General features: G+C 38.5%; 1 protein-coding gene across 2 annotated transcripts; it reads left to right on the plus strand.

Moving 5' to 3' along the window:
* On the plus strand, nucleotides 1–10,865 carry dyrk1ab (dual-specificity tyrosine-(Y)-phosphorylation regulated kinase 1A, b). 2 transcript variants are annotated; one of them, XM_079481472.1, is made up of 12 exons: nucleotides 1–256; nucleotides 562–745; nucleotides 4,838–5,034; nucleotides 5,212–5,304; nucleotides 5,465–5,653; nucleotides 5,940–6,087; nucleotides 6,172–6,458; nucleotides 6,588–6,734; nucleotides 6,841–6,981; nucleotides 7,173–7,476; nucleotides 7,635–7,759; nucleotides 7,929–10,865. In XM_079481472.1, the coding sequence occupies exons 3-12, from the start codon at nucleotides 4,915–4,917 to the stop codon at nucleotides 8,508–8,510; spliced, it is 2,136 nt and encodes a 711-aa protein (XP_079337598.1). In that variant the 5' UTR covers nucleotides 1–256; nucleotides 562–745; nucleotides 4,838–4,914; the 3' UTR covers nucleotides 8,511–10,865. The 2 variants fall into 2 exon arrangements, with proteins under 2 accessions (XP_079337598.1, XP_079337599.1); XM_079481473.1 differs by having other exon boundaries at nucleotides 89–256; nucleotides 611–745.
* Nucleotides 10,866–11,274: the final 409 nt, after the last annotated feature.

Here is an 11,274-nt window from a genome sequence, read left to right on the forward strand (position 1 = left end):
GAGCGCTTGATTGACAGTTGCTATAGCAACAGCCTAGGCTGTCGCCATTTTGTCAGGGGCTTTTTAATCTTTCAAATGTTTTCGCTTCCCGCCGGAATAATGCATTCACCCGCCTGTAACAGCGGCAGTTTTGGAAAGGATTCATCAACGGCGACGGACTGATAACAACACCAGGACGAATAAGCGGAATGTTAGGAATATATTTAGTTGGATAGGAGTCCGTGTCTCGGGTCCATCGGGCCGGTCCGCTGCGCAGGTTTGGAACGCGCGCCATTTTGTGAAAACTGACAGAAAACCTTAACGGAAAAGTGATGTCTTTTATGTAACGTTAGATGTTTTATAACATCTGCATACCGTTCGTTTTTCACCAACAATTTTGCTTTTGAAAATAATTAATATCCGACCCTAGCGGTCCAGAAAGCGGGTAATCTTTAATGCGCCTTTCTGAGCGCTAACGCTAGCTGGTTAGCTGCGTTCGTAAAAGTCACTGAGCAAGAACGCGCTAACTAACCGCTAGCATTAATTTCAGCAGTTATTAACAATGATTTATGCACGTACAAGGTATGTCTCGGACAAAACTGGACTGGAAAGCCGTTGTTTTACCTGTCAGTTGAAATAGGAAACCATTTGGCCCTGTCTGGCTCGTTACATTAGGGGTGTCTCGTTGGAAGCAGCGTAGAGAAACTGGATAAGTCGTCTCTCTCTGCTGGATTTGGGACTTTAAATGAAGATCACACCATCAAAGGTGAGTCTTGAGTCTTTGCCTTGACACATGAACAAAAACGTAGAGCTCTAAATGAAAGATAACAACCATAGCTGTGTTTACAAACTGCTTGTTTGATAAGAATGTCGGTTTGTTAGAAGCTAGACGCTAGTTTGATATGGCCTAGAAGGCTAACGTTAAGGTATTCTTAAACGAGTAAGCTATACATGTTGATGCGTTACTTGGTGTTGCACTCCGGAAACTAGTGTAGTGAGCAGGTTTCGTAGTTTAATAAAACATAAAGGTCTAGTTGTCGTTTAATATGTAACATCTTGTAGCTGCGCTAGGTCAGACTGTCCGAGCAAATGTATGTCATTGGCTTAGCGCGACGCCTTTAGATACCAGCAGAAAGTCAGCCAGATGGTGTTTAGAGAAGTGTATCTTGATAAAAGTGTTTGGCTGGTAACGCTGGTGATGATAAAGCCCCATGACTAGCGTGTTGTCAGTTAGCCATCAGGCTGGTTTCCTGTCGGGGGAGGGGGGGTGGGCTGGCTGACATTAGCCAGCGATGTGATGCCTCCACTCGGGCTCTAACCATAGTTATCCAGCAAACGTTGCTCAGTCATGTAGTACGGGTTTAGACTTTAGCGTGATGTTGAAGGCGTTAAGCGAATCTAATCGAGCTCGATGAATGGCTGTGCTAGCTAGAGAGGTAAGGTCCGCTTCTACCTGTCACTATCACTGAGTTTAACTCTCGTTAGTTTGCTTGGCGTTCTCAGTTTACAATTATTTATATCAAGTTATTTACAATTGAAACGAAATAATTGGTGGAACGCTCCTCCGATTGGCATCTAAGATTTATTTCGCATGTCAAGAGGATGCTTTTATGTTAGCCGTTGGAATCATGATCAAACTGTTGTCTGGGCAGGTGTATAGGGGGAATATTGTTAAAAGGAGTAAACTGGCACCTGAGATTTCACTTAAGTCACATGCTACTGCGATTTACTCGTTTATTTGCTATACTGGCTCTAATAAAACTAATATAGGCACGAATGAAATGTACACGCAGTAATGTCACTTGGACATAAACAGATCGCTGTCTTAAATAAGGTCAGGACTCAGGATTAGGTAAACTTCTCAAAGTTCCTGGGTAGAACCATGCTAGATGCCACCTTTTTGTCAGTCAATTGATGCCTAATGACAGTGCCCTTAGTTTAACAGTCTTGGTTTAGGGTGAATTTTGTTCATTCTTTTGCACAATTTAAACCCATCTAAAAAATAATTTGCATTTAGCATGATATGAATAAAGAGGCCTAACACTTGCAGGAAGAGGCAAAAACAGTATGGCTACATGCAGCATCATATATGCCTTCACTTTACATTGCATGAAAGTTTTAAGGGTCCTTTCCACTGTTGACAGGAATTCTTGTTTTGATCAGAAATTAAGACAAAACCGATTTAAGATTTAGAATAGATCAAGTAACATTTGTTAAGTTGTTGTGTAGTTGTAGAAACTTTTACGTATCTCTCTTAATTTAATATTAACAAACTTCTAAACAAGTAAACAAGCATATAACAGAGCACATGTCAAATAAGTTTATAAATGTTACTGAAAAGAAATGTATTATTATACTAATTCTCATTTAACAGAGATCTTGACCTATAAGAACATTTGTTTGCTGTCATTATGTTGACACAACTATTATAGTATAGCATTATGTAAAAACTAATTCAAGTATTTACTGTTGATTTGCTGTTTTAATAAATACTTATTGAAAGTTTAAATCCCATGTTACAACCATGAACCAATACAATTCATGCATCCAGGTTATCCCAAGTGGCCTATTTTTTGACAGTTTTTCTTTTTTTTGTGTGTGTTTTGCAGTTATGCGTTTCATAGTCTGCCAATTAGGTTTACTTATATACGTAAAATAACTGTTGAACAATGTTATGCAGGACTATATTAAGTCACTTGAACCATAGTTTGATGATATTTAATACAACTATTAAAATTAAGAATTTAAGAAGATTTCTCAGAATGTCTGGTGTAGGTAACAGTTATGGAATATATAATATATAATAATATGATTATACAGTTCCTGTCAGCGGCAAGCTTCGGAAAACATTTATTGTCAGTCTTAAAAGCCACTTAATAATAGGGTGCTAGCCAACAGCTCTTTAAATTACCCAGATTGTATGGATTTTTATTGTAATCTTAAAAAGTAGTTTTTATTTCCAAGTTTGTGTATTCGACACCCTGTTCCGCTTTGATTGCTATAATTTACCTTCATATAATTTAATGATCACATTCCTGATCTGTATGTTTGCCTTGACTGTATGAATAAAGTGAGGACTATTATAAAAAAAAGCAAATAGTTAAATAATGTTTACCCTCAACACAACCTGATGTGCTGTAGAATAAAATATAAAACCAATAAATCCATTTATGATTTTTGTAACTATTCATTATGATCAAAGTTCTCTGTAGACAGATAATAAATGAATGTATCATGGCAATCTATTAGTCTTTAAGTTAAGTAAAAAAAGAAACCTTGTTTATTTATTTGTATAATAAAATATAGGCATGTTGGAGGTTACAGTTACAATTACAGTTTAAAATGGATGGTTAAATCCCATATCTGTAAACAGAGTCATTTTGTATGAAAAAAAGAAAGTTTCTATTATGTAAGCGTTTGTGGTTTAGTTTTGTACATTAAGTCTGATATATATGAACCAGTGAAATTTGACTGTAGTGCGCACAACACCATGTGTAATGTTTGTATTTTTAGTACAAAAAGATATAAAATTGTGGTAATGTTTTTGTTATTTTTAGCTTATAAATCACACCTTAATAAAAGCATAAACATGAGTATAAGGTCTGCAATGTAGTGTCTCCTGTGGTGCTGTTTCTATTAGTTTTATGACGCGCATCAGTCTTTCTCCTAGTGAATTGCATGTAGTCCTTGACAACATGAATCATCAAGCCTAAGTGATTTTTATTGAAACGTGTTTTACTTTCCAAACAATTAGAGGTGCTGCAGGATATTAGACTTTATTAAGGATATTTTACTATATAACAAAGCATCATTTATTTATTTTTCTTCTTTGCTTTCTATTTGTTCAGGGATAGACAATGCATTCGCTAATATTTATTCTTATTTCACAGCCTTTCATTTTAGATGATTGTGTTGAAGCATGTAGAAGTGTTTCCTTCCTCTGATATTTTGTGGATCACACGGATCCTTTGCCCTGCCTTAGTTTGGTCAGCAGCTGAATCATTCTCGTCATGCCTACACCATGAGTGGGGTCTGAGCTGCTATTTTGCTGTCAGGCTCCAATGTGGTGGATGCTTCATCTAAGTGTGCCAAAGTTCAATTTTATTTCTTGTTTATTTCTTGTTTTCTTATTGGAAAATGGGAGCAGCTCTGCCCTGGCAACAAAAGTGGGCTATTTGCATACTCTTCTGTGATTGGCTTGAACATTGATGGGCTTGCCAAATCACACTGTATCTTCTTGGTGATAGGCTATGCTAATTAGGTGCTGTTGCTGGGATTCTGAATAGTGGTGGGATTCTGTGTGGCAGTGGTGCATTGTGTTGCCTGGCAAGAGATGCTGATATATGAACAAGCTCCTTATAATTATAAGAATTTACAGCTTAGAGGACAAATAGTTTCTGACCAGAAATGTTTCTACTTGACATTTTGCCTCTTTTTAGTCTCTTGTTTAGTTTTTTAGGGGAGAACTGTTGTATTTTTTTTTCTTTACAGTCAAGAAGCAGAACAATCAGAATTTTCTCATTTGCTGTGCTTCATTGTGCTCTTGTTGCATGCGTTTCTTTCAGTCCCTCTCAAGAAATGCGTTACATTTTGATTCAAATTTGATTCACATTACAAAAACTGTACATCCGTACACATTTATTTTTTCAATTTATGCCGTTATGAGCATTTTGGGAAGAAAATGCTGCTGTGGGTGCTAGTGCTTTGTTTAGTCACATAAAAATCTCCCTGATGGTTTTGCTTTTCTTAAACATAGAGAAAACTCTTAATAACCTGTAAGGTTTGCGGTTCAAAGAATCATGGGGTGGGAGGAGAATTTTGCTCTAACGTGCACTAATTTAGCTTAAATTTCCTCTAGGGGGAGAGACCTCAGCATGCAAACCCTCGTCTGTCCGGCTTGCACCCTCTCTTTCTTTCCATGCTGCTGGTCTTCAGATGGCTGCTCCCATGCCTCATTCGCACCAGCAGTACAGTGACTGTCACCAACAGAGTACAGACCAGTCTGTCACTGTACTGCCATACAGTGAACAGACACAAGCACTCACTGCCAGCCAGGTACTAGATGCTTCACCCCTGTTATGAATTTGTAAATAAACATGTATAAAGCACATTATTGCATTTTACTAAGTGAATTTATCTAGTTACTTCCGCATTATTTTTTCCGTAGGATTTAGTTTTGTTTTTACGTTGGGCTTAAGTTTGCAAAACAGTCTTCTGTCTGTATTATTGCAGAGGCATATGCCCCAGTGCTTTCGTGACCCCACTTTAGCTCCTCTGAGGAAGCTCTCCATAGACCTGATCAAAACCTACAAACACATCAATGAGGTAAAGTCTGTTGAATATAGTTGTAAACCACAAAGTAGTAAAACATTAAACACTAGAACGAGCATCATCAGTGTCAGATTTACTGCTATGAAGTTCATTTTAACTGATAAATATGAAAGTTGAAACGGTCACATGTGATTGTTTGTTTTTCTTTTTATAGGTGTATTATGCAAAAAAGAAGCGACGGCATCAACAGGGTCAAGGTGAGGACTCCAGCCACAAGAAGGAGAGAAAAGTATTCAACGATGGCTATGACGATGAGAACTTCGACTACATTGTCAAAAATGGGGAGAAATGGATGGACCGCTATGAAATCGACTCTCTAATTGGAAAAGGGTCTTTTGGACAGGTAAGGCAGTTTGAATCTTCTAGAGGAGGTTTACTCGGTTTTGACAATACATGTCCAGAGCAAAGCAGACATTTTGAATGCTACTAAAAGGAAGAATAAATGATCTATCAGTCTAATCTGACAAAATAAATAAGATCTAATAGATATTAGGATGATTGATCTGAAACTAAAATAAGGATAGTTTTACAAAATAAAACAAACTTTTTTATACTTGCCATGGCCATATTTAAAGTAAAATGCTTTTTTGTATATTCTAGGAAAAAGTAAACCATGCTTTTGTGTTTAGGTTGTCAAAGCTTACGATCGTGCTGAGCAAGAATGGGTAGCAATTAAGATTATCAAGAACAAGAAGGCCTTCCTCAATCAAGCTCAGATTGAAGTACGGCTTCTCGAGCTCATGAACAAACATGACACAGAGATGAAATACTATATAGGTAAGGAATCTTTTCTAACCTTAAACACACAGGTAAATACTTGATAACTTGACATATATCTTGTCCTATCTTCTCTTTCCTCAGTACACTTGAAACGGCACTTCATGTTCCGAAATCATCTTTGCTTAGTATTCGAAATGTTGTCATACAACCTGTATGACTTGTTAAGAAACACAAACTTCAGAGGTGTCTCATTGAATCTGACACGAAAGTTTGCCCAGCAGTTATGTACAGCACTGCTGTTTCTTGCTACACCTGAGCTCAGCATCATCCACTGTGACCTAAAGCCAGAAAACATCCTGCTATGTAACCCCAAGAGAAGTGCCATCAAAATAGTGGACTTTGGGAGCTCCTGCCAACTGGGACAAAGGGTATGTAACTGCCATGTATTGTGTATGTGGAAGGAGTTAAAAAGGAAGACCTGTGTCAAGACGGTTTATATTAAAGTATATCACAGTAAAGTGTACATAAAAAAACAATTATTCATACTTCTTTATCAGATATATCAGTACATCCAGAGTCGATTCTACCGCTCCCCTGAAGTGATATTGGGAATGCCATATGATCTGGCCATAGACATGTGGTCTCTGGGATGTATCCTGGTGGAAATGCATACAGGAGAGCCTCTGTTTAGTGGAGCCAATGAGGTAAATATTAAATAAATCTTTCTATCATTAAATTATCTTTTTTTAATTAATCAAGTTTAATAGTAAGAAATGGTCAGACAAAAGTTTTTGTATAAAACTTCATTAGGTGGACCAAATGAACAAAATAGTTGAAGTGCTTGGTATCCCGCCCAATCACATCATGGACCTAGCACCAAAAGCCAGGAAGTTTTTTGAGAAGTTGTCAGATGGAACATGGAGTGTTAAGAAGACCAAAGATGGAAAAAGGGTATGTGTTAGAGATACAGCCACTGTTATAGTTTTAAAGTGTTTATCAACACATAGTAATAATACATTAACTTGTCACATATTTTGTTATTGAAGTAGAACAGTACACTGTATGGTGTGATAGGCAGTATGTTTTTATGTGCTCAATCTCAAGTGTTAATAACCTAATTTTGTTTTGATTGGTGTGACCAGTACAAACCTCCAGCATCTCGAAAACTTCATGTCATCTTGGGAGTGGAATGTGGTGGACCGGGCGGTCGCCGAGCTGGAGAATCTGGCCATGCAGTTGCTGACTACTTGAAGTTCAAGGACCTCATCCTCAGAATGCTGGACTACGACCCCAAGACACGAATTCAGCCCTACTATGCCCTCCAGCACAGTTTCTTTAAGAAAACGGCAGATGAAGGAACCAACACGAGTAGTAGTGTGTCAACAAGTCCTGCACTTGAGCAGTCACAGTCATCAGGGACCACTTCTAGTACATCCTCAAGCTCAGGTTCTTTTAAGTTTTAATTGTTTTAAAGATTGAAAATTAGTATTTGATCTCTTAACTTTTATGTAACAGATCTGATATCTAAAGGCTTGGTCATTTAGACCACCATGATAGTTTTTCTGGGTAAACCAAAAAGCGTGCTGTTTTTTGTTTTGCTTCAGGAGGATCATCTGGAACAAGCACCAGTGGGAGAGCAAGATCTGATCCAACTCACCACCATCGGCACAGTGGCGGGCATTTCGGCACAGTTATGCCTGCCATAGACTGTGACAACCTCTGCCCTCAGGTGAACCCTCTTGCTTGTCTTGTGAAGTAGTTACACATATTCGGCCTTCATTACGGAGCGATGCTAATTTTCAATATGCTTTAATCATCATGGTGCGTTCTGTAAAATGAAGTGTTAGGAAGTCAAGTGATTTGTTGCTTTTGGTCAAATTTGCTTTTCGCCCCAGCAGGCGAGACAGCCTTACCATCCACCAGTGGTATGGCCTGGAATTGCAAGACCAGAACCTGTCACTCTAGAGACTCATCCAGTCCAGGAAACCACTTTTCACGTGCCTCCCCAGCATCCCAAGGCATTGCACCCCCACCACCACCATCACCACGGACAGGTCATAGCAACGCGACCACGGCCGCGACTCTACAACTCGCCTACCAACAGCGCCTCCACGCAAGATTCCATGGAGGTGGTACATGGTCACCTGTCCATGACATCCCTGTCTTCCTCTGCATCCTCTTCCTCCACATCTTCCTCTTCCACAGGAAACCACGGCAACCGGGCCTACCAGCTTCGCCAGCTTCCTGCCAACACCCTGGACTTTAGCCAAAATGGAAGTATGAGTATGGGTTTGGGTGCCTTCTCAAACCCTCGCCAAGAGACTGGTATGGCTGCTCATTCTACACACCCTGTTGCCACAAATGCAGGAACTGGTCACTTTATAACAGAGGGACACCTGGGCATGAGACAAGGGATTGATAGGGAAGATTCTCCGATGACTGGAGTGTGTGTTCAGCAGAGCTCAATGGCCAGCTCGTGACTTTTGCTGAAATGAGTTTGTTTTTCTGTGTGACTTTTGTTTTTCTTTTTTACGTTGGTGTTTTTTTCTCCTGTTTTTTCAAAAGGTGCATAGAGAATAAAAGCTGCTCACTTCTGAGGAGAGATATCACTGAACCGCTACAAATTGAAAAGTATTTAAAAAGTATATATGTATTACCATAATTTTACGTTTTCTAGATAAGTAAGTAATACTGCAATTAACCATAGTGAAACGGAAAAATCATCTGCCAATTCACTCATCTGCATATAGTACTTATTTACCATCTGTTACATTGAAAACTGGGAGATTTCTTTATTTGTTTTTAATTTTTTTGAAACACAGTGAGTGAGAATTTCAGAGCTGTGAGCTGTCGTACAGCTTTTATATGTAAAGCAATGCAAAACATTTGTTTAGTTCAAACAAGTGAAACATATTATAATTTGACTGGTTGTTCTTTTATTTACCCTTTATGTGAAACGTCTCTAAAGAGTTGTGTGTTTAAACCTGTTGCGTGTCAAGGAAGCAGTACTTGCAGTGATATTTCGTGTTGTCGGTATTGTGAAACTCTTCAAGAGGGGGCACAAAGCTGTGGAGCTCCGGTGGCAAGTGCTGGCCAGTCGGGGTGAATGAGCTGGTGTTTGGGTCTAGACAGGCTGGTGCAGTACTCTTCAGGCTCTGAGAACTCCAGACCGGCCAGCTTCGACTACGTACAACAACAGAGGAGGAGGTGCGCTGAGGAGCAACAAGGGGGACAGATCCAGATCATTCTGGGGCTGTTGTTGAGAACCCTTTGGCCTTATGATCTTTGGACCTTGACTGAAAAGGAGCTGGACTATATTATTAAATAGAGATGGCTGTTCTCTATTTTAAGATGGAAAAACTGGTTAGAAAAGGGTAAATATGAATGGTTATTCAGAGGCCTTTATTTAGCAAAGATTTCTCATTTGAGGGACACCAAATTGCAGGGTCTTGATCAAACGTCTCTGATATGACTTCCTAAAAATCTTTCTTGCCGAAGTGGGATTATACATAGTCATCCCCATATAAGACACCATTAATTGGCTTTATTTTTTTCCCATAAAGCATGCGGTTCCCATTGACAAAAATTTGCCTCTTTGTGTTGAACACAAGATGTGTACTGAAATGTATGTGACTGCCTTTTTTTCTCCTCTTGAATTATGCTGTGAATTTTACACTTTTTTTCTTAAGTATTGTCTCCTCTTTTTTTTATATACCAAAGCTGTTGATTTTTATAGCATTTGGTGTCTGTAAGGAATAATGTAGCAGTTCACCATTTTAGCCCAAGGTTCATTGAAGTCCATTTTAGTCTGTACGCTCTTTCAAACTGGAACTTTTGCTGAACTTGTTTTAATGTTAACTAAATACTGAAAGTGGTTAATATATGGATAATCCTCCCTTATTTGTTACATTTTAGTGTGGTTTTCCTAACAAGGAGAATGTATTCGGAAGGGAAAAGACATTGACAGTTACTCTGCAGGCTACAGAGTGGCTGAGAGATCACAAATTATTCTGAGGAGAGAAAGGTGTTTTGTTTTGTATTTACCTAGTCTATCAGTCAGTGATGCTGCCTTTTATACCTAATTTGATGAACATGCTAATTTCTACCTTTTTAAATCTAAGTGGCTACTTAAATTTATTTATTCAGGCAGTCTACTGTAGCTACTGTGACCTCTGAGTCTGAGTTGAATTTGTTATCAAGTGATTGGTTCAATGCCCACCTCAGATGTAATTATTCAAAGGGTAACCTGAGGTGATGCGCTATCACACAGACACTGGGCACATGCATGTTGTTTTGAAGAGGATGTCTTTATAGTCACTATTCGGTCAGTATGGATGGCCGAGCTCACTATGATGTTTATATCCAAGTATGTGAGCTCCCCACTTGGCTTCTCACTTTGCATTAGGTCTCGATTCTTCAAAGGAACATGACGTTTAACCCCTTGTTTGTTACTTCTCTGAAAATAGCAGTGGGACACTATCCTGCCAGACGTGTATGTGTGTAGTGTTCACTTTTGCAGTTTTTTAATCTTTCGCAAAGACATCAACCAGAAACATGTTTGATATATTTACGAATCTCACAGTGGCGGAAAAGGGTTACCTGAATGTTAGCTTGATAAAAAATGTTTTTACGAAAAACATTTGAGTGCAGTTTGCTGACATAAACATTCCAAAAATCTAAAAGTTACAGAATCATTTAAAGAGTGCACCTGTTTCAGCTGCTGCTCAATGAGATCTGATTTAGTGCAGTTTTCATGAAATGCAGCCCCTTTTTAATAGTTGAATAGAATTTATGTATATATTTATATTTTTTTAAATAAAGGAAGTATAGAACTCACTACATTGCTCCTGCTGGTATGTCAATTACATTGCCATGTGTTCGATTACCTGTTTGTTTCGTTTTGTTTTTCAACCCTCCTTTACAAAAAAAGGCTTTTAGTTAAATTACTTTGACTTCAACAGGACAACACTAAAGGTAGGGCTTATATTTGGAAGAAAAGACCAGAACTTGTACCTAAAGAATCTTTTCACAGGGTATGATGCATGTTTGTCCACACTTTTTTATAATGCTCATGGTTTGCCAGGTCTGCTTCTCCCTATTTCTCTTAAATGCATTAGAGATAAATGTCACTTATACACAAGATCGTGGATTTTAGTTACACATCTGCCTATTCTATTTCTTTCTTTGCATTTTTTTCTTGACCCTTTTCATGCAACATGCACTATATAATTGAACAGCATGGGG

Source organism: Barbatula barbatula, assembly GCF_947034865.1.
Source record: "Barbatula barbatula genome assembly, chromosome: 19".
NCBI classification, from domain to species: domain Eukaryota; kingdom Metazoa; phylum Chordata; class Actinopteri; order Cypriniformes; family Nemacheilidae; genus Barbatula; species Barbatula barbatula.